This window comes from Phyllostomus hastatus, unplaced genomic scaffold (genome assembly GCF_019186645.2).
Source record: "Phyllostomus hastatus isolate PE091 unplaced genomic scaffold, TTU_PhHast_1.1 phas_contig_86, whole genome shotgun sequence".
Lineage (NCBI taxonomy): Eukaryota > Metazoa > Chordata > Mammalia > Chiroptera > Phyllostomidae > Phyllostomus > Phyllostomus hastatus.
Genome location: NW_025333977.1, coordinates 76,747,466 through 76,772,040, shown reverse-complemented (window position 1 = coordinate 76,772,040; position 24,575 = coordinate 76,747,466). Strand labels below are relative to the sequence as shown.

The 24,575-nt window shown below is 39.2% G+C and overlaps 1 protein-coding gene across 1 annotated transcript in view; it reads left to right on the top strand.

Moving 5' to 3' along the window:
- The window catches only part of MYH15 (myosin heavy chain 15), a 132,084-nt gene that overhangs the window by 21,868 nt on the left and 85,641 nt on the right, over positions 1 to 24,575 (top strand). The window contains exons 10-14 of the mRNA XM_045851228.1: positions 3,882 to 3,985; positions 5,335 to 5,473; positions 11,432 to 11,550; positions 16,914 to 17,063; positions 17,668 to 17,838. Coding sequence (XP_045707184.1) covers positions 3,882 to 3,985; positions 5,335 to 5,473; positions 11,432 to 11,550; positions 16,914 to 17,063; positions 17,668 to 17,838 — 683 coding nt within the window. The remainder of the gene's footprint in view (positions 1 to 3,881; positions 3,986 to 5,334; positions 5,474 to 11,431; positions 11,551 to 16,913; positions 17,064 to 17,667; positions 17,839 to 24,575) is intronic.

The following is a 24,575-nucleotide window of genomic DNA, read 5'->3' as shown; positions in this document are numbered from 1 at the left end:
GTGTGTAAAAGAAGAAAAGTATTTCCTGAGGAAAGAAATGAAGGGTGATTCAAAGATGAAAGAAGAACCTCAGATAGTTCCCCAGTGGGCTCCAGGCAGAAACTGGCCTTGCCAAGGTGTGGAACGTGTGGTACAAAAGAAGCAAACTGCAGCCGTCTAAACTGTACAGGGTCTTCTCAGTTGCCTGGCTTAGGGTAAGAGTAGCCCCTTAGAAACAAGCTACAATGAGCCTCTCTGAAATTTTATATGGAGACCCTTTCTTAAGACTATTACTGTAATCTTGAAAATGATCATATTGCAAAAGAATTAGATACCATAAAATGTATTCAGTCTCCAGGCACTACCTTATCTGCATACATGAATATGCCTATTAATGTCTCCTACAGATGTTCCTCTCTGGTAAGCCCAGGAGATTTGGTCCTTCTGAAGACTTGGCAAGCTAAATTAAATGGACCCTATGAAGTCCTTCTGTTACCCATCTCCAGCCCAAACCCCTCCTCCTCTTTACAATTCCCAAGTAGGCAGGAAGGGGGAGGAGAACCCAACCATCCTAACACCAAATAGGCCTGGAAACCCAATATTGACTGTCAGCCACTAATTACACTGTGAACCCTTGAATCCTCTTAAATTACTTTTCAGAGGAAGCAGGGCAGCCAAGATGTCACCTGGCAAGGAAGAGAAGGTCATCTTGAAGGCAGACTGCTTCCGCTCAAGAGTCCAGACCAGGGCTATATAAACCTAAATTCTTATGAGTTGCTATTGTTTTGGTTGTGATATTTGCTTGTATAGTTCTAGTATTCCACTTCCTTATGCTGTCTTGCATTTTTCCTGACTTACTTTGCCCTCATATCGGTAGGCAGTAACTAGAGCAATTGTCCCCCATTCCCCAAGATTGAGGAATAAACAACAAAAATGGGGGATTGGTAATGGTCGACAGCTCAAACTGGTCCTATTCTGTTTAACAAGACCTGGAACGAAACTTTACACCACTCATGGGTAACACCTGTGAACTTTTAAGCTGCTACTACCCCTTAAAAGCCCACCCCAAATCCCCGATTAGTAAGACAGATTTGAACTTTGCCTCCTGTGTTCTTGCTAGTCGACTTACAAATAATGCTTCTTTTTTGGTTTTACTTGATATTTTTTATTGTCTTTTTGGTAGAATATTTTGGTAGCCTTAGCACCATTTTTTCCTAGTCTTTTATATTATGTGACTTTTTAATAGTTTTTTTAATTGTATTTTTTTCCATTACCATTTATCACCTTTATTCCCTCTTCTACCTCCACCTACCACCTCCCCCAATGCTCCTTTCTTTGCTCTAAAGTCAGTGCTATATAGTCTTGGCTTCTGTGTGTGTTGGGGCTGCAAACCCTGGCTCAGTGATAATACCAGCCCTCTCCTGAATTATAACTCCTTCCTCCTCCTGGCTCTGTTCTCACCCATGTGGTGCCCTGCCCTCATCCTCCCTGCCATCTCCTTCAGTGCTTATCCGAATGAGCCTGCTTGCACGAACAAGATTCTCCTCCCGTCTATGACAAAGGAGGACATGGAATCCCATAATAGTTATAGACATAGGTTTGAGTAGGTAAGTGACATAGTCTAACAGAAATACTGGAGACTATGTTCTAAATTCAATTTATCATTAGCTGATTATGAGCAAGTATGTAAGCCTTTCTAGACTATTTTCCTATATTTAACACAGAGAAAACAATGTCAAACACAGCACCTTTGATCCTTATGAGTAGGATGAAAATTATAAAAAATGATGTAAATATGAGACTAAAATGAAAAGTATATAAAAGCCTCAATTTAGAATAATCTATAAGGTAATTCTTGACAAAATAATCTTGGAAAAATAGATTTTTTAAAAAATGAGTCAGCCAACTGAAAGATGCCTTCAACCCTAAAAACAAAGCAGCATTTCCTACCCTGTTTAGTTGTGTGACTGTTCAGCATTCTTGAGGAAAAGGACTGGTTTATTTTTGTATCTTTACCTCCTTCCATAGCACTTTTCTCTGCCATGATAGAGGAAAAAGATTAAACCAATGCTTTGATTTGAAAGACATGGAAATGATGCCTGCATTTGAGCTGTAAAGGAGGTGAAGGGGCAGGATGTCATGATGCCCGGGTGTCTGGCCTGGATGGAATTTGACATTCACTGTCACAGGGAGCCACTTGAGCTACTTCAGGCTCCTGGCATTAAATGTCTAATGGGAAGCTGGAGATCTAGGTCTGGTACCCAGAAAATACATACAGACTTGAGAGTCATTAGGAAAGCCATGAACGAACCTTGCAGTAGAGTATACAGGAATATTCTTGACTTTTAGAGTGGGACAATATTTGACACAACTGGTTAGTCTCTCCACCTTGCAAATCTCTCTCCTTGGCTTCCAGGACACCTCCCTCACTTGTTTCCTTCCTAAATCTTGGGTATTTCTTTGTGGGTGGCTTCCTCTCTTTCATCTTTCCCATGAGTGTCCTGGGTCTCGGTGCTTGGATCTGTCTTGTGGTGATAGAGATCATCTAGACTGATGGCTTTAAAGGTCATTTCTATTTGTTGATTTCCAATGTTTGATCATGGGTCCAGACTTCTCTCCAGTAGTCTAGAATTGTAACTCACTGACTCTCTTATATCTCCACTTGGTTTAGAGAAGGACCAATTTATATGAATGTTTTATGATAAAATTTACTTGTCACTGGCCTTTTTGTTCTATTGTACCACTATTTTGCCTTGAGAATTTTCCACAGTGTAAAATGACATAATCATAGTTTGCTATGGTTTAGGCTGTGTATACAGTAAAACTGTGGGTTTTAAATGTTTGGGGAAATTCATATGAGAAAAAGACACATGCAGAAGAATCTCTAACAAGGTTCATGTGCTTGCCCAAGATCCTCTGAGATTTCAGTGAGTAAATTTCCTTTTAGCTTTCACAAAAATAAAATAATTTAATAAAAATTTTCCCTAGAATTTTATAAGTTGGTTTATACTCTTTATGTCTGGTTTATTTCACTCAGCATAATTATTTTGAGTAATAATCCATATGCAACAGTTTAACTGTTGATAGACATTTGGGTTCCAAATGTTTCCAAAGAGAGCTGGTAGGAACAATTACACAGTGGCCCAATTTTTTCGTTCTGAGATTTGGGGTTCAATATAACAGAGCTTCACTTCACTGAGTGATAGAGAAAAATCGGATCAGCTCAGAGAAACTTCCTTGAGAGTGTATGTGTGGCACTAAGAGTTATGTGATTTGGCCAAGTCAGTTGCTGAAGTGCTCCCGACAGCCTGACTTGACTTTGGCCTGTATCGTGTTTCCTGACTAAGTGAATCATGTCAGGAATCTTAGACATATGAGAGGTGCAGCACTGAACACAGTAGCTGATATATGGTTTCTTGAAAGACAGACTCAGCCTCCTAATAGGGAGGATGTGCTGTGACAGGATTATACTGCTAATGTTCCTGGAGCGCTGACCCCAGGGTCTGCTTGCTTCCTAGCCTTTGAAGCTCAAGCCCATTATACTTATAATTTTATAAAGCATTTTTTGTTCTTCAGCTCTCAACCACGCTTCTAAGCCAAATTCCTGTTTTCAAAGTTTTGCCAACACATTATCTGTTTTCTTTCACACCAATTCAAGCTGCTGCCATTGCATCTGCTTTCAGATTTGGCCTGCCTGATCTTGGGAGGTGTTACCATATGACTGACAAGTTAGCAGAGGGCAAAAATTGATTACAGAGCTTTGGGTATTGAATATGGGTTTATTTTGGCTTGATTATAAGTATATTATAAGCTCTAAGAGTAAACTGTAAATATTGGTCAATTATTTTCTATAGCTCCATGGGTTTCTTTAAACTGTTTAACTTGTGGTATTCCCACTGCAGATATGCTCCTGGTGTCTGAAAATCCTTCTGACTTTCACATTTGCTGTCATGGAGTAGTTGCTGTGAAGAGCTTGGATGATGCTGAACAATTGCTGGCCACAGATGTAAGGTTTATTTGTTATCAAAGCAAAGTCTGGCAACACCAATGAGAAATAAAAGAAAGTACCTTATATCTCCATTCTTCTGAAGGGTCCTGGGGAAGTCACCTTCCTTTTCCTGGAGATGGAGAGTAGAAGGAGGCCCTCCAGGGGTGCTTCTGTCTAAAGTTTACTTATTTCTTATAAAAATGCACATTGTTTATGTATTATAGTAACTTTGGAACAAGTAGAAAAGTAGGAAGATGTTTCAACTAAATGGCAACTGTTGGTTTTTTATGTCATATATATATATATGTTATGTGTATGTGTGTGTGTATATATATATATGACTTTACAGTCTTTCTTCTTTTTTTTTCTATCTGGGGTTGCTTTTATTTTTAAACAAAAGATCATAATCATACTATGTATATATTTGGTATAAAGAGTTTACTTTTTCAGTTAATGTTGCATGTTTTCAGTGTTATTACAAACTCTTCATGACCATTTCTGTGGATATTTAATATTTTATCAGGCATTTGTCCTGTCATTTTTTAGCCATTTTCCTATTATTAGACACAAGGCTTTTCATTCATTTGTTTTGTTTTTGGGTTGTGGTGAATATCTTTGTAGGTAAATGCTTTTTCTGTGTATCAGATTCGCCTTATCCTAGATTCCTAATAGTGAAATTACTAGGTAAGGGTTATAATAGAATGTAAAATATGGACTGTATTGTTTATAGTCTGTTTACGTATATTCTAAATTCACCACTGGAAAGATTGTACCAATTTCCACCCTCTTAGAGCAGAAGATGTAAATTGGTACACATCTTACCATTTGTAGTGGCTTCTTAGGATACAGTTCTTTGATGAAATGGGTGTTGTTGTTTTTTTTCCTTAACACTTCCTTTCACCAGCCTCTGAAATGTATCAGCTCTGGAATAAAGTTGGGAGAACATATGGAATCCCCGAAATAAGCAACCCATCAGATATGGAGCTATTTTTGCCATAACCATGGAAAGGAAAATAACTTACCTATATAATCAGTTAATGATTCCAATTTCTGGAAGGGAGAGGAGGGACACAGGGCATCAAAAAGGCTTCTAAAACTACTGGAAATTAAACAAGCCAAGTCTGGTGTCTTCCTAATTCTTTTTTAAAGGGATCAGTAGACATGGGTGACCAAGTGCCAACAGGGCCGATGTGCATTGTTTTGCAGGGAACTGTTACACTGCAGGGCTACGGTGATCTGTCTCATTCCCTTCTGGAGCCCACAGCCCGAAGAGTGTAGGGAACTGTGGCACACGGGGTGGGGGGAGTGTGCTGCTACCACAGCCACTAGGCAGAGGAAGACATGGCCATCTGTTTCTCTCTGTACAGCAAGCCATGGACATCTTGGGCTTTCTTCCTGAAGAGAAATATGGATCCTATAAACTCACTGGAGCCATCATGCACTTAGGAAACATGAAATTTAAACAGAAACCCAGAGAAGAGCAAGTGGAAGCAGATGGCACAGAAAGTAAGAATGACTTAGAAGTCATGACATACACTTCAGATCGTTGACCCAGGCCTCTTTCCTTACAGTTGACCTCCCCTCTTGGTCCTCAAAAAAATGTTGAAATTAACCAATAATCTCCCTCAGTTGCTATTCCTCAAAACTATTCTCCTAGCCACCACTTGGATGTAGAATTCTTGTATCTCAGAATAAATAGCATTTCTTAATTAATTATTGAGGATGCCAGTAAGCTGGCTAAACTTGGGTAACACAGGGTTGACTGGGACATCGCCTGCCTTCAGCGCACAGACTACTGAGAATAACAGAAAGGCAGGAACAGACAAATTACATAAATGTAGTAAGTAACTTAACGGGGGTGTGAGCAAAGTGTTTTAGAATTTTGAAGGCAGAGTTTTCACTGGACAGAGACTACAATGGCTTCATTTCTCTTTGTTTTTATTCATATTTTAAAAATCTGTAGTCTTGCCTGCTTATCAAAAAGATCTGAGGCATTTTTCAATGAATGACCTGTTTAGAATACTCATTAAGGTAGAAAATTACAGTTATGAAGAGAAGGAAGCATAATTGTTATAATTATTTCACTTAATATTAAAATTCCTGGCAACCAAAACAGAAAAAGAAAACTCACTGAAATCCTTCAACAAATAATTTTTAATAAAGTTCATATTTTTAATTGTGATCAAACACACATAACAAAATTTTCTATTTTAACTGTTTTTAAGTTTAGTGCCATTTTACAGGTTAGAGGCATTAGGCATCTTCACACTGTGTGCAACCATCACCACTGTCCATCCCCAGAAAGAGTCCGCCATCCCAAACTGGAACTCTGCCCCTCTTAAATGATAACTCCCCATTTCCCACTCCCCCTAGCCCCTGGCAACTGTTATTCTGCTTTCTGTCTCTATGAATTTGACTACTCTAGATACCTCATGTAAGTGGAATCATACAATATTTGTGGTGTTTTTTTTTAGTCTGGCTCATTTCCCTTAGCATAATGTCTTTAAGATTCATCTATGTTGTATGTGTCAGGATTTCATTCCTTTTGAATTGTGAGTAATTTTCTATTTTATGTGCATGCCATGTTTTGTTTGTCTAGTCATCCACTGATGGGCGCTTCAGTCACTCCCACTTTTCACTATTGGGAAGGGATCTGTTCCTAGTTCCAGCTTGCATCATACTTGATTTCTTGATCTCTTCTACAGTTATCTCACTGACTAACTTGATAGTTTTGCTTGTGTGTTGTTATTTACTCTCATAGATTATAAATTCTTTGATGCCAAGGATTTTTGTCTTGTTTAGCTTTCTTCTTACAATCGCATCTAGAACCAGGCCTTGCACGTAGTGAGTACTTAGTAAACTTTGCTCAATACATTAATGAAATGGTACCCTGGCTGGTGTGGCTCAGTGGATTAAGTACCAGACTGTGAAGCAAAGGGTCTCCAGTTTGATTCCCAGTCAGGGCACATGTGTGGGTTGGGGGCCAGGTCCCCAGTAAGGGGGTGTGTGAGAGGCAACCACACATTGAAGTTTCTCTCCCTTTCTTTCTCCCTCCCCTCCTCTCTCTGTAAATATAAATAAATAAAATCTTTCTAAAAATTAGTGAAATATGTACTCAGAAACCATAGACCAACACTTCATAAAAAACTATTGAATATTATTATCATAACCCCTCTTTCAATCAGGTGTGGACTGACAAAACTGGTTTTTTTTCTTTCTGTGTATCTGGTTGTTCACAGATGAGACTGAACTGTGAGAAAATTGTGAAGCTGAAAACAATTGTCTTTTGCTTTTCTCAGCCCCCTTACCTGTTTTCAGGTTAAGTCGGACTTTGTTCTCTCCATCTTCTTGATTTCAAAATCTGCATACTTACAAACCCAAGTATTCTAGAGAATACTTGTCAAAGTAGGCTTTGTGTTGGAATCACCTGGGGAGTTGTTAAATTGAAGTTCAGGCCTCACCCAGACCAAAGAAAGTGGATCTAGGGGTGGGTGCAGGCAGCAGTGTTTGTTTTCACAGCTTGCCAGGTGACCCCTATGTTCAGTGAGGGTTGAGGATCATCGCAGTAAGGACCCTGCTCTCCCACATTTATGTGTATCAGAATCACTTGGAGAACATGATGAAAATAAACCCAGACCCTAACTAACCTCCTTCAGGGAGCTGGTCTTTTGGTTCTGCATTAGCTCTCTAGGCTATTCTGATCCACACCAAGGTAAGAGCACCCCTGCTCTACCTACATGTTCCGCCCCCCCCAGCTCAGATCATACTGCCTAGTTAAAACCTGTGGGTGTGTTCACGGCATCCTGAAGGAATGGTGATTATTGGTGGGGATTTCAGAAAGCATCTTGCAGGACCACATCAGGTCACGTGAGGAAAATGTGTCTATGGACATTGATTGCTTTGTTTGCAAAAGTGTCTTCTGAAGGTCAGATGGACTTTTATTCACAAATTTAACCTATTTTCATCTTGATTGTAAAACTATAAATTTTTAGTGCAAATGAAGTAATTTATTTTTTTAGAAAACATGATGACCACTGTTGTTTTCTGTCAAAAAAATAAAAGATGGCAAACATGTGTGATGTATAACGAACACCTGGGGGACAGGTGCAGGACATGCTGGTCCTCTGGGAATGCTCGACTGCTTCTTCGGTGGGTGAGAAATACATCTGTGGTGGTGGATGCTATTTCTGTTAGAGCTTACAGTGGGATACTATCCAGAAAAATTGGAGGTGTTTTTGTTAATGGATAGAAATACACTCAAAGGACTGTTCTTAACACTAGAAAAATGGTGTATGAATTTGAGACTGTTATTACCTATAATGTCCATCTGAATGCTTCCAAACCTTAGAAAACCAGACTCCTATCTTTTTTCTTTTTCCTGGACAGATATTGTGGAATTGTTCACTTTTCACATTGTTGGCTACTGTTCATCTCCACTCAGATTCATCAGGCACGTTGCACTTCTCCCTTTCCTTTAAAATATCTTCATGTAGAGTCACAGGGTGTCTTCCAGTTTAAAAACTCTCTGGCTCTGATGCACTGGATTCTCAACTTGAAGTAATCAGTCCTTTGTCTGCAAGCATGGCGCTCTTAGCAAGAATATCTCAGCATAGGTGGGCATGTCTGCTCGAGTTTTGATTTTTCCATTTATTTCCCCAAACAGGCTTTGCGTTTTGAAAGGTTTCATAGCAACTGAGTACCTAGACCATTCTCACTGACACAGAGTGGGTGTGTAGCTTGCAGAAATGTATGTATAATATGTATTGATTTTAGTTGACAAGCAAATCAAACATTTCAAGCTTTTCAAGCCTTTGTGAAAATTGTAAAGCCCCACATAAAGGAAGTGGATATTGGTAATGATGGCATACAGCCCTCTAATTGTGTGCCTGCGCATGTGTTTTACTTGCCCCATTTGTGGTTATTGCTAAAGAAATTTTGTACTTCTTAGAGTAAGGAAAGACTGCATTTTTCTATCATCAAACATTATTTTATAGACTGACTACATCAGATATACTAGTACTGTATATGTCAGAATTCACTTAAAATGGGAGACATAGCCGAGAGATTTCAGATGAGTGAAATTTTCTTTTGTTTGATAACTGAAGAAATATGCAATTTGAAATGTACTTATAATGTTTTGCCTGTGGCATTCTTGTTTTAAGGGTTTTTTTAAAACACCTGATGTAATACATGCCCATTTACTTTTCCTTCTGATCACACTCTTCCCCACTTCTGTCCTTAGAAAATAGAAACTGGTTTATGCAAGTGCAGTTGTGTGGGTTGCAAGTATTCTTGTTGGGCAGCAGAGGGCACTATGGCACAAACAGTTCACAGGAAAAGGAATGGTTTTTAATACAGTACTGGGCAATTGCCCTGGCTTCTGTTGATTAGTGGTTCTCTTGAATGATCAAATTACAAGTCTGTTTAATTGAAAGAATCTACAAGTATTTACATAGGAGGGGAAATAGGCAAATAATAAAGATGAAATATTCCATGTCCTTCAGATAAACATTTTTTTAGAAATAGATTCTTTTTAAAACTAAGCTATAATTTACACATAACAAAATCCCCCCTTTTGAAATATAAAGTTTAGTGAGATTTAATGTATACATAGGTTATATAACCATCACCACCATTCTAATTCCAGAATACTTCTTTACTCCAAAAAGAAACCCTGTACCCTAGAGTGGTTACTCCCCACGCCCTTCTCTCCCTAGCCTCTGCCAACAACAAATCTTTTTGTCTATATAGATTGGCCTTTTCTGGACAGGTCATGAAAATGGAATTATATAATATGTGAATTTTTGTGTCTGTCTTCTTTCACATAGCATAATATTTTTAATTTTCATCCATGTTGTAGCTTCATCAATACTTCATTTCTTTTTATGGCCGAAAAATATTTCATTGTATTTATATACAGCATTTTGTTTATCCATTCATCCATTGATGAACATTTGGGCTTTTCTACTTTTTTGGTTATTATGAATACTGCTGCTAGGAACATTTGCATATAATTTGTGTGTGTGTGTATGTGAATATATGTTTTCATTTCTATTGGCTATGTAACCTATATGTGCGATTTCTGGGTCTAGAGTAACTCTGGACTTTTCTTTTTTGAGCTATTTTTTAAAAATTATTGTTCAAGTACAGTTGTCCCCATTGTCTCCCCACCAATCCCCCACCCGAGGCATCCCTCCCTCCCTCCCCTGATCCCACCACCCCTTGGTTTTATCCATGTGTCCTTTACAGTTGCTTCTGAAAACCCTTCCTCCTTACTCCCTCATTATCCTCTCCCACCTCCCCTCTGGTTACTGTCAGTTTGTTCTTAATTGCAGTGTCTCTGGTTATATTTTGCTTGCTTGTTGGTTTTGTTGATTAGGTTCTACTTATAGGTGAGATCATATGGTATTTGTCTTTCACCAACTGGCTTATTTCACTTAGCATAATGCTCTCCAGTTCTATCCATGCTGTCGCAAGGGGTAGGAGCTCCTCCTTTCTTTCTGGGGCATAGAATTCCATTGTGTAAATGTACCACAGTTTTTAGATCCACTCATTTACTGATGGGCACTTAGGTTGCTTCCAGCACTTGGCTATTGTAAATTGTGCTGCTATGAATGTTGGGGTGTATAGGTTCTTTCGGATTGGTGTTTCAGGGTATAATCCCAGCAATGGAATTTCCAGGTCAAAAGGCAGTTGCATTTTTAGATGTCTGAGGAATTTCCATAGTGTTTTCCACAGTGGCTACACCAGTCTGCATTCCCGCCAACAGTGTACTAGGGTTCCCTTTCCTCTGCAACCTCACCAGCACTTGTTGTTTGTTGATTTGTTTATGATGGCCATTCTGACTGGTGTGAAGTGGTATCTCATTGTGGTTTTAATGTGCATCTCTCTGATGGCTAGTGATGCTGAGCATCTTTTCATATGCCTCTAGGCCCTCTGAATGTCCTCCTTGGAGAAGTGTCTGTGTAAGTCTTTTGCCATTTTTAAATTGGGTTGTTTTCCTGCAGTGGAGTCATGTGAGTTCTTTATATATTCTGTTTAACTTTTGAGTAGCTGTCAAACTATTTTCCACAGCAACTGTACTGCATTACACTCTGACCAGCAGCGTATGAGGGTTCCAGTTTCTCCACACTTTCACCAACACTTATCATACTGTTGTTTTTGTTTGTTTGTTTGTTTATAGCCATTCTAGTGGCTGTGAAGTGGCATTCCATGTGGTTTTATTTGCATTTCCAAGAAATAGAGTCTTAAATATTTAGGGTTACGGTAATTATTTGAAAACTGTAATCTAACTTGCTATGTCAGTTTAAACATACTATCCTTTCACCCTCCGGATAGCATTTGACTACAATAGAATACAATTAACAGTATTTTCCTTCCCCTCTTCCTCTCTCCTCCCTCCCTCCTTCCCTCCTTTCCTTCCTTCCTTCCTTCCTTCCTTCCTTCCTTCCTTCCCTATGACAGGTGCTGACAAAGCTGCTTTCCTCATGGGCATTAACTCCTCTGAGTTGGTGAAGGGCTTGATCCATCCTAGAATCAAAGTTGGTAATGAATATGTTACTAGAGGTCAAAATGTAGAACAGGTAAGGTGATTTTTAGGAAATCCTCACCTGAGGATATTTTTATTGATTTTAGAGAGAGAGAAATGGAGAGGGAAAGAGAGAGAGAGAATTTCGATGGGAAAAACATTGATTGGTTACCTCCCATGCATACCCTGAGTGGGGACTGAACCCACAAACTAGGTGCATGCCCTGACTGGGAGTCAAACCCGCAAACTTTTGGTGCACAGGACCATGCTCCAACCAACTGAGCACCAGGCTGGGGCAGGTAAGGTGATGCTTTAGGGGCATTATGATTCTCTGATCTTGTTGTAAGTATATACATATCATACTTGTGTATTTTTCAATTTCTGATGATGTCTGCAACAAAAGCTTCTGCAGAAAAGCCAAAAAGAGCGACTGTGATGAACATTCCCAGTGTCTTCAATTGTGATGCACATCAGAGTAAGGGCTCTTGTGTTAAGAGTCTTTTGTAGCCTGAGCTATACAGCTTTGGCAGTTTTCCCTTGAGCAACAAATTTCTCTGCAGAGGCAGGCGAGCCCTTTACATGTTGTGATCAAATCTTTGTTGTCCAGCTAAGAAGTTTCAAAGCTGTTGGTTTCTGACATGAATATAATTCATAAATTGGCATCCCTCATCTGTCTGTAATATTGATTTTTCAGAGTAATAGACCCATGGTGACATAGTTGGGAAAGGATTTCAGAACATTTGCTGAAGTCAGTATTTGAAGGGAGGGGATTAACAACAGAAATGAAAAATGGAAGGTCATGTAGGTTTTGTTCAGCATCTAGGAGAAAGTTTTAATGATAGAATTAACAAGGGCTCTGAGGCTTTGCCAGAATACAGCAGATATTCCCAGAGCTGCTGGGTAGTGAATTCATCTGAGCATGCCAGTGCATTCCAAAATGATAACTTAAACATCTGAAATGTGTGTTAGTCAGTATGAAATATGCATGCTTCAGTAACACACACATGCTAAAGTCTCAGTGACAATAAAATAAACATTTATTTCTTGCTCCCACCAAGACCAGTCCACATTGAACAGCCTTCTTCCTCTTTGTAGTGAAGCCACCTGCAACACATGGCCTCCAGGTTGCTGCACAAGGACACAGATGATTTGTGGAGTGAGTGCTCCACCTGAACTGCTTGGAGCTGGAAGTGATATCACTTTCACTAGTACTCCTTTGGAGAGAATTAGTCAAACTATCCCCTTAGTCACAGGGTCTTTCTGATAAGAGGAAATGGTGTGATCACATATATGTATTACACATTCAGAGATATTATCTCCTTCCATTCTTACAATACTCAGAGATAAGTAGGGAGAGCAAAAGTAATTATATTTTTCCACTTGAGGAAACTTAGGGTTAGGGAAACTAGTCACATTCCAAAGGACACACAGCTAATACTCAGGTGATGCTTAGATTTTCTACATCTGAGATCCAAAAATGAGAGAGATGTGTACAAATTTGTGATAGAAGACAGTTATTTTGACTTCAATAAACTATTTTGTTTGGTGCATTAAGGCATCTGGTGTGACTGTTTTACTTAAAACATTCCACCAACTAATCACAACCAATTTCCTAGTTTAGCTTACTCTATGAATCGATAATTCTACCTCTGCCACAATACTAACTGCACTGAAACAATTTGCCTATGTTTTTGTCCTCTCTGGTAGCCTGGGTTTCTTGGGGCCGCTGAGTGTGTGTAATTCATCATGACACCCTCAGCAGTCAGCACAGTGCCCTGCAAGCAGCAGGTGCTCCACAAGTGTTCAAATAAATTAAATACTGAGCTGAACATGAACCACGATTAGCAGGACAAGTAGCTGAACTATTTCTTGGTAGTGAGCTTAGAGGTATTTGGCAGTTTCTTGCTTTGTAAGACATTCACCACAACATGCCTGCATGACATGCTATGATTACAGAACAAGGACTTGCTCTGTGAAAAACTAATAAGCCCATGGAAGGGCTGGAATCAAACCTTCGCCTCCTTAATATTGTATTCTCAGGGACTGAGTTACCACACCAGGCTTTATTATAATAGAACCAGTGAAGCAAGCTTCTATATTATTATTCAACATTAAATGAAAAGAAAATCCTTACCCTCCTCCCTCTCTCTCTCTCTCCCTCCCTCTTCTCCTCCTCCCTTTCCCTCTCCCCCTCTGTCTTCCTCCCTCTCTTGGAGACAGTAAGAAAGCACACTGTAAGGCTTTTCTTTTCTTAGGAATTTTACTGACTTTATAGAGACAATTGCCACTGCTAAGAATAGAGATGTATGTATATGCTCTGTTGATGGCAATTGCAAAAGATGGCAAAAATTCTTGCAGTGTTAACACTGTAGAAAAATTTAGTTCTAGCTCTAATGCTAACTAACTCTGGGATCTTGGTTAAATATTTTCAGCACCCCAGTGAAGAGACTGAATTCCTCTGTGGGTTTCAGTAGAGTAGTGATTAGCATCTAAATGGGGCAGTTCTTCATACATGAGAGTGTCTTGCACATTGTAGGAGGTTTTCCATTCCTGCTTCCAGGTGTGGGATACTGGTAGGAAACTCAGTCATTGTGACATTCAGCAAATGCCCTCTGTGTTTCCAAAGCCATTCTTCTTTAGAGGAAGGTGCCATCCTGAGTTGAGAGCCACTACACATGATTGTGTGCGTATATGCAATGAAATGCTACTTAGCCCTAAGAAAAAAAGAAACATTGCCATCTGTGACAACATAGGTGGACCTTGAGAATATCATGCTAAGCAAAATAAGTTAGATGGAGAAAGTCAAGAACCATATGATTTCACTCTTCTGGGGGATATGAAACTGAAAGCAACAAATAAACAAGCAAGAACAACAAACAAACAAACTCATAGATGCAGACAATTGTACAGAGGGGAGGTGGGTGGGAGGTAGTAAAGGTAAAGGAGGTCAAATATATGGTGATGTAACATGATTTGAATTTGAATGGGGGGCACATAGTGCAATAGCCATATCTTGTATCATGGAAATGTACACTTGAAACCTATATAATCTTACTAACCAATGTCACTCCAATAAATTTAATTTAAAAAAAAACTAGGGCTCTTTGGTCTAGTGTTTTTTGATCTATTGAGAATTCTAACCATGCTTTTTAGAAATAAGTTATTTTAATTTATTCCTTTATTTTTTTAAAGATTTTATTTATTTTTAGAGAGAGGTAGGAAGGGAGAAAGAGAGGGAGAGAAACATCAATGTGTGGTTGCCTCTCAGTCACCCCCCACTGGGAACCTGGCCTGCAACCTAGGCATGTGCCCTGACTAGGAATCGAACCAGTGACACTTTGCTTCACAGGCCGGCACTCAATTCACTGCACCATAACAGTCAGGGCAGTATTTTAATTTTAAAAGATTAATAATGATAAAACAATAATAAAAATCAGTATCCATTGAGTAATTAACAATGGGTGCTATGCTAAGTGTGGATGTGTCATTCAATTGAATGGCAAGACTGCACAGTTGATACTGTCTCTACCTCCATTTTGTACTCAAAGACAGTGAACCTTCGAAACACAGCTGGCATACAATGAAGGGAGGGTGAGGAAGTAATAAAGGTGGAAAGGGGGATCTAACAGTATCCAGTAAGTGCCAAATGTTGTGTTATATATATTTATGTTGCCTGTCACGTTGAATCTCTCCAGCAACCCTATGATATGAATATTATAATATTGTTACCTCACAGATGAGAAAGGTAGGGATCAAAGTGGTTAAAAATATGGCTGACTCCCTGATTTTTGTTGTTTTTGTCCTAGCTATCATGAGTCATTGCCCCCAGTAAACTCAAAGTAAGTCTTCTGTGGGGTTATTTTAAAAAGAGCTAGGAAGTGAGTCTGTTTAGTTCCTGAAAAGTAAAAGTGTAGGTTTAGCTGCCTAATTCAAGTCATTGGACAGAAAATGGTTAATTAATGTGCTGTGTATTGGTTTATTGGTTTCAGTAATTCATTCAGCAGACATCATACCTTCTATTTCTTTCTCTGTGTACATCTTCAGGCTTTCCTCCAGTATTTCTTCACTATTCCCTGAGGCAAGTTTTTCTCCCACCCACACTTCTCAAGTATTTGGGGAATTAAAAGGAGGTGAACTAGTTGATCGTGTTCTTTTTAAAGTTCCAATGTAACTGCTGTAGACAGAGAGTGATGTCCTCGGTGCTCCAGAGGATAAAAATCATTCTTGGTGCTTTATTTGTTCGGGTGTGCTCTTGACGCCAATAATAAAAAACTGAGATGCCATCCTGACTATGGATTACTGTGAGAATGACTCAAGATATAACTGATCAGAGAGTGGGTGACTCAGACTTAAATCACACCAGACACCAACTGGCTCTTGCTGTGTGCTCTCTCCTGGGCAGCTGAAGGATGGATGTGATAGGTCTATTTTAAATGTTAAGTGGTTGCAGCACATTCTGCTTCCAGACTTGGAGTATGCCCAGCTGAAATTCACTCCTACTTGGAGTCTGTCAGAAACCTGCTACTACATCAGCACCTTTGCATGTGGAAGTAGGATCTGCCTCTGCACAGCGTCATCCAGACACAGAGGCTGGAGCTCTCCCCAGTAGGTTATATGAGAGCCTTTGCCACACACCTCCAGGGAGGGGAACGCAGCCTGACTTTTACAGTAGGAGAATCTGAGTCAGAATGTTATGCTAAATTGACATTCTCCTGCAGGGACTTGAGAGCAGCCCTGGGAAGCTGAGGTTAGAAAGAACCTTCAAGAGCATTATTCCGATGAAGATACTGCATGCAGCCCACAGAGGTTAGGTCACTTGCCAAAGGTGACACAATTCATTAGCAGCCACAACAACAGCAGTAGGACAGGGCTAGGGATTCCAGAGTCCTTAGTTACTTGTTACTCTACTAGTACTTTTCAAAATTTATGGTACATGGGAACCAGTGGGGGATTGTGTTGGAGTGCAAATTTGGATTCATAGTCTGGAACTGGAATTGGCATCCTTAACAAGCTCCAAGGTAGTACTGATGCTGCAAGTTGCAGGGCCACACTCTAAATAGCAAGGCTTCTGAACACATTGCTGCCTCATGCCAGGGTGTTTGGTCTTTCAGTAATGGGAACATGATTTCTCTCACATGCGTGTTGGGTAAAGAAGCATCAGGGTAACTCACCTCATTTCACCTCCCTTTCTTACCCTCCTTTCCCTCTTCCATCTCCCTCTCCTCCCTTCCTTGTTTCTTATTTCCTTTTTCTCATTGTGTTGTATTTCCTCTCATGTATCATCTCAGGAGCATGCTAGAACTACAGAAGGTCAATAAATATATCTGGGTTTACTAGAAGGCAGTTACAGATAGAGAATGCTAGGATTAAAATGAGTACCGCTGTCAGATGAAGGAGTGTTTTCGATGTGATTTGTAGGTGACCTACGCTGTTGGAGCCCTGTCCAAGTCGATATATGAAAGGATGTTTAAGTGGCTGGTGGCATGTATCAACAGGGCCCTGGATGCCCAGCTACTAAGGCAGTTCTTCATTGGCATTCTTGACATCACTGGCTTTGAAATCCTTGATGTAAGTACATTTGATAAGATGAAGTCAATGCATATTTACAAGGAGATTAGAAAATGTGAACTGAACATCAGAAAATGTCATCAAAGGTTGATGCAATTTGTTCTTTGTGAACCTTAAGAACTACTTTGTTTGGAAAATAGCCATTATTTATATTAATAAATAATACTAATTAATAGTATTAAGAAATTAATTAAGCTTTAAATAAAGGTACATAGAGATAAAGGAATATTTTGTGACTTTGAATTTTAATATCACTGTGTTATTTTATTTTCATAATCTTTAGTTTGTGAGTATATCTAAGGGAAGTAAAAATTTAATTGAGCACTTATTACTTACTGGGTTCATTTGCCATCCTGTGCTAGTGCTAATGGTTTTCTCTTCACATTTTTCAAAGTGGAACTCAATTTTATTTTATTTTTTGAGTTACATTCTATAATTTAAAAAATGTGTGTATTTAAGGTGTATAATTTGACGATTTGGTACACATATACATTGTGAAATAATCACCATAGTCAAGTTAATTAACATATCTATTACCTTAGGTAGTGGCCATTTTCTCAATTTTATTTTTATCTTTTATTCCTACCTAATTACATCTTTGAAGTACAATAGCCTTGAACAACTTTGCATTAATTTTACCAATGAAAAGCTACAACAGCTCTTCAATCAGCACATGTTTGTTCTTGAACAAGAGGAATATAGGAAAGAAGGCATTGACTGGATACCCATCGACTTTGGTCTGGATTTGCAAGCCTGCATAGATCTCATTGAGAAGGTGATGCATGCTTTTCTTCTTGCCCATTTTCATTTAAGGAGGTTGTCCCTGCTTGCCATGTTGATCCACGTCAGGACTTGGGCCCTGGCAGGGGATGGAAGATGGGGCAGGAGAGCTCTGCACTTTTTTTCTTAATGGTCTTATGTGCAGCACTTGTGACATCTTAACTAAACGCTCATGTCACTTACCCTACTCCATCATCTCTAACCCACATGAGACTGTGCTACACAATTGCTGCTTACTCATGGCCTCCACTCTTAATGTGTGAGGAAACTTGTCAAGATTAAAAATGGTCATGCTCTTGAGTGGAAAAACAGAGATGAAAATATAAGCGCTGTTGGGCCTGGCTGATTAGCATAAGGTGAAGGAGTAGACCCAGAGCAACTTAATGAAATTTGGCAAATTAGCATGCAAACAAACAACTTCCATAAATCCTTGAGGCCACTACCTTGCAGGATGTAGTTTGTTCATTTAATTGGACAAGTACCAGTTTAAGTAATTTATGACAATACTTCATGGCTTATTAGTAAATTAGCTGCAGTATATGGTTTCTGAATCTAGTGGTGTTTCCGGACTCTGAAATATTTCCATGTGCTCTGGGAAAGATTAACTGGGTTTGCAGGAGGAAGTCATCATGGCTCTTTTCTGTGGCTTGGTCCATGGGAGCCAGTGTGGTGACGTGTTTATAGCCACCTGCCCCTCGTGTCTGGCTGTAGCTGTGGATTTTTGTAAAGCCTGAAGACAGGGCTGAGCAGGTCAAGGTCTTGTGCTTTTAACTTGCTGAATGTTTTCTTGAGCTGTGCTGTCACCTTTGATTCTCAACAACCCTGTCAGGTGGGGGCTAAGGTAACAGTGTTTGTGGGCCTCAGTTTTTATCTATCTGTTTCCCATCAATTTTATTTATTAGGCTTTATATTAAACTAAATCTTCTTTGAAAATAACCATTATTTCCAACAAGAGTGGACATCGCATTGATTTTATTTCTTTTATAACCAGTGTACTTCCTTGGGGGAGAACAGGCTAATTAAAAAATAATGATAATGACCAACTTGTGACTTGCTTAAAAAAATAATAATAACCCAACCATGCTCTGGTTAATGTTTACTGGCATTGTTGAAGCTGTAGTTTTCTGATTAGAAATGAAAGAAAAGGACTGGAGCTTCTCAGAGGGGCTGATTTAGCTTCTGGCGCTTGTTCTCTAGTAGTAACGTACTGTGATTATGGCAAAATACTGTTTTCAGGCAGGAAGATGGCACACAGACCTGATTCAGGTGCTGTTATGTCTGTGAGTGTTACTGATTTTTAGTTGATCTGAAACCTATTGATTGTATCATGCCTGTCAGTATCAGTTATTCCAAATAACACACTAGCAACATGGATGTAATTTCCTACTAATATGATAAAATGAGAAAACAAAAACTGACCAGATGATAGAAGGAAAAGGTAAGTCTTCAGATTTCTATGAGTGATTTCAAAGGTATTCATGTCAGGCAAATGAGGAATACCAAACCTTTCCTACAATGATTTTATATTTTGAAAAGATTCATTTTGTTGACTCTATGTGAAGAAAATTTGTAGTAAGTATTAATGATCAAACTTACTCCTTGAAATAGAATAAATCATAGAAAGTTTTTAAAATTCAAAGGAACTAAAATACGTCAATATGTACAAAATGTCTTAGAGAGTGCATCTGTGTGTGTATATAAAGAAAGGGGATGTTCATACATAAAAGTTGTAAAAGTTTGTGTCAAACTAACACAGATATATTTTTTAAATTAAGATTTTATTTTTAAAGCAGTTTTAGGTTCACAGGAAGATGTAGGACGAAGTGCAGAGATATGCCCACTTCCCCATATGTGCGTAGCCTCCTGGTCATCAACATCTCCTACCAGGGTCACACATTTGATACAGCTGATGAACCTACACTGACAGACATGTCAGTGTCACTCAAAGTCCATAATTTACCTGAGGGTTCATTCTTGCTGTTGTGCATTCTGTGGTTTTGGACACATGTATGATGATGACATGTATCCATCATTATGGCATCAGACATTGTCTTTTCACTGCCCCCCAAAACCTCTGAGGATCACTGATCTTTTTATTATCATCATGGTTTTGCCATTTCCAGAATGTTATATAGTTGGGATTCATTCAGTATGTAGCCTTTTCAAATTGGCTTCTCTCACTTAGTCATATGTATTTAAGGTTCCTCCATGTCTTTTCATGGTTTGGTAGCTCATTTATTTTTAGCACTGAATAATATTCCATTGTCTGGCTATACCACAGTTTATTTATCCATTTGCCTACTGAAGGAAATCTTGGTTGCTTCCAAGCTTTGGCAAGCAAAGCTGCTATAAATTCCAAGCTGCTGTAAATATCCACGTGCAGGTTTTTTAGGTCGACATAAGTTTTCAGTTCTTTTGGGTAAATACCAAGGAAAGCAACACAACTGTACTCTAACCCCAGCTTTAATCATTAATTTGGCCTTCAAGCATACAGTGACCTCCTTGCATGTACATGCAGTAGGCAAATCTATTATAGGATTAGTTCACACTCATTCATTACTTGGAATATTCTAGTTTGTTTAGAACTTGAGCATCAGTCATTTATATATTAAAGTATTTACATGTGATTACATATTTATGCTTTACATAGGAATTGGTAAAGAGATAAACTCTAATATTTTTATTTTTTTATTTTTTTAAAAGATTTTATTTATTTATTTTTAGAGAGGGAAGGGAGGGAGAAAGAGAGAGAGAGAGAAACATCAATGTGCGGTTGCTGGGGGCTGTGGCCTGCAACCCAGGCATGTACCCTGACTGGGAATCAAACCTGCGACACTTTGGTTCGCACCCCGCGCTCAGTCCACTGAGCTACACCAGCCAGGGCTAAACTCTAATATTTTTAAGCAAAAAATCAAAATTATACATTTCAAAATTTGTTGTCCCTTCATTGTGGTCTCTGGGACAGGTGACATCCACCTTCCAATAATTTGGCCCTTATGGACAAGTCTCTCATGGGATGGGGATTAGGAAAACATTTTAGAATTTTACCCACTTTGAAAGAAAATTAGTTTGAAGACTAATCTTCTCACCTGTTCTGCATTCAAACTGTGTTAGCTAGCTTGACCACATTGTTTGCCTTATTTGCCTGACTTGGCCTCAACATCTTTTGATTATGTCTATAAAACGATACACTGTCACACAACAGGAAATTTCCAAGTACCAGTAGACAATGGTGTCAGATATCCTAAAGAATTTTCTAAAATATTTTAAATCATGGCAGCACCTTGACAATAAGTGTTGTTGCCTCCCAAGTGGGGTTCTTTGGATGTGCTAACTTTGATGCTTTTATTATAAAATGAATTACATTAATTTCTAGTTATCTTTTATATGCATGTATATATTTTCTGCTTTTTTGTTTGTACCTCTTACTTCCTGCCTATTGTCCACAGCAAAGCAGCCCAGGCCCCAGACCTCAAACCTGGATGTCAGAGTGTTCACCTGTCATGTAATTATTTAAAAATTTGCTGAGAACTTACATTTTATTCACCTTGGAACTTACTATGCTAAGAGTTGTGAGATACATAAAGCAGAGGCATCATCCTAGCTCAAGGAACTTAGAGTATAATTGGAAAAATGTCTTAAGACCAAAACTATTATTGTTTGTGTTTTTTTTTAATTAAAGAAACAAGTAAACTGATTCAGTAACAACTTGTTTTTGATCACTTCCTTGTCACCCCACTGGTGACTGGAGGTTCCTGTCCTAGAGTGATGGGGCTGCCTAAACATAGGGCACCCTACCCTGGACCGATGAGATCGACAACAGTTTACTCACAGCCTGGCTGAGGAGAACACTGCATGCCATGCAGAGCCACATGGTGTTTGCACTTGAGAAGAGAATGAATGAGCAGGGGCTGTGGGAGGGGCTATTACTTCAAAGCCTGCAGTAGTAATTGGGGGAGGTGACCCTTGGGTGCCACTGGAGGATGCAAGTTACTTGTTTGAATAATTCCGTGGGCTGGCAGAGAACTGAAGCCCATTACTCAGGGTAAGCAGGCACTGTGACAGGTCCCATGGTCAGAAGGGCTGTTGGCTAGGGATGTCACCCACGGAGGCACAACAGGAAGGGGAACTTGTGATTAGGTCACTTGAGGTCCTCTTGGTTTTCCCTGATGTCAAAGCACACATAATGTCGGGACTTAATTTTAGGCCAGATACCACACTGCTGTGCAGAAGTCTTTGAATTAAATGTTATAGAAAAGTTAAGCATTTGTTATAAATAGCACTTGCCCTTAGGAAGTATGCAGTCAAGTAGGAAATTTGTAAGTCTGATAAATGTAAAAAGATGTCAGTATAAATATAGTAAGGCACCAACAAAGACCCATAGAGCTCAGCAGAGTAGGGGTCACCTCTACTTGCAGGTATCTAGAAAGGTCTGAAGGGAAAGAGTGTAGAGTTTTATCTAGACTTAATAAATGTGTATGATTTCAGCAGGTGAAGAAAGGAAGTTAGCAGGTGAGGTGACTGGCAAGAGCAAAGGCTAGAGACAGGAAAGCAAAGGACACATTGCAAAATGTTAGGTAATCTAGTTAGAGCTTAGAACAGACAGACAGAAGTAGCTAGAAGTTAAAAAAAAAAAAGGAAGATCACCTTGTGAAGGGACTCTAGCAAATTTCTACCTTGTTTTCAGGCAATGGGGAGCCAAAGAGGGTTCTGCACTGGGCAATAGAATAGTCAGAGTTGCTTGTGTTTAATTTGGTGGATTTATGTATGGTGGTTGCACTTGAAGGAAAGGCTCACATTAAGGCATTTAGAAAGGTGAGTAACAGGCCTTGAATCAGGACAGCAGAGTGGAAATAGTAAGAAAGTAACAGATATAAATGAGAAGAAGGCAGAATTGGTCATATTTGAAGAGGGAGAGGTTAAAGCACCAGTGTTCTGAGTCAGGGCAACTGGCTCAGACCATTTACTCTGCTATACAGAACAACTCATGCTATGGGGTGGCATTTGGAAATTAATTTTCTGAAAAGCCTAATATAGTTTTTTAAAGATTTATTTGTTTGTTTATGAAAGAAGGGAAGGGAGGGAGAAAGGCAGAGAAACATTGATGAAACATTAATGTTGAGAAACATTAATCAGTTGCCTCTCTCATGCCCCCAACCAGGAACCTGGCCCACAACCCAGTCATGTGCCCTGACCTGGAATCCAACCAGTGACCTATTGGTTTGTGGGAAGATGCCCAATCCACTGAGCCACACCAGTCAGGGCTGAAGGGCCTCATATTTGCTAGAAGCTTTATACCTTCCAAGCACCGGAGACATGGAGAAGACTCTATAGAAAGAGTGTTTTCCTCTCCTCAGTGATTCAGGTGTTGCATTATGAGCTGTGATATCTACTTGTCTTATGAATAACTTCCATTCACCACAAAATTGGCATCATTGAAGTCCCAGGGAAATGGTGGTCCTCATGCATGGAAGGCGGCTCTACCTGAAATGAGGTACCACTCATGGTAGTTTGCCAAAACCCTCTAATGGATAGACACTGTCCCAGGAGATGTTTAAATTTTTAAATGACTAATTCCAGTTTTTACTGAGGGTTGAGGATAGGCATGATGATAAAATACATGATACAAGGTGGAGTCCATGCCTCCATGAGTTTGTACCAGCAAATTCACTTTAAGTTATGAGATTCTCCTTTGTCCTCCTCATCACCTTTCTCATTTCTCACTTTCCCAAGAACCCACAAGGTCAGTGCTGCCAGGAGCAACACAGGTGTCAGTTTCACTTAGACTATTTTGTCCTCACTTAGAACACTTCCCATGTTCATTTACACTTCCCATGTGCATTCTTCCCCACCTAGGTGCTTGAGATGAAGGAAGATGCCCCAGGACTACTCAATTCAAGAGTTATTGGTTGAATGTTGCCCAATACATTTTCTATTAAATGCAGGTTCTAAGTTTCTGAAAATAAACAAAAGAAATAGAAAACCATAGTCCACATATAAGAATGATATGTGTATAAAAACACAATCTTCAAATATCTAATGATTCACCATTGAAAAGAGAAATTGGACTGATTTATATTGGCTCCAGGGGAATGATTTAAAACAAAGAATTCTGAACTACAAACAAATTTTCTTTAATATATCACTCATCCAGAGCATTGACTCAAACTTGGTGTGTTCTGTTTCTATGGAAATATTCAAGCAAACCTTATCTGCTTTGCAGAAGAAAATTGTGAAAGGGATTCAAGGAGTTGTCAGGTGGGTTGGACTAGACCTGTAATGTCTTTCTCAAACCTGAAACTCTATGGTTCTTAGGTACAAAGGGTTGGTAGAGAATTATGAAATTTGTGTTGTTGGGCCAAGGAGTCATGTTGTACCTTGGAATTCTCATGACGTTTACCTGTACTTTTGTTTTGACGACTTCATGGTTTACATATGATGTGTATGTATTGCCTCCTCCACTAAATGCTCTAGAGCCACAACCCAGTCTGATCCCTTCTTTTAAACTCAAAGTGCCTGGTACAGTAATTTGTTCATGAAGGCCCTTCCAAAATAATCATGAAGTAGATAAATGAGTATACAAATATACAAAATCATATGTAAATATCAGAGTCCTTGATCACTCACCAAACCTGGTTTTCTCTGTGTATGTACCCTATATTATTTAATGGCAGCATCTATTACCCATTTGCTCAAACCAAAAACCTGGTCATCCTTCTTTCTATTATACTC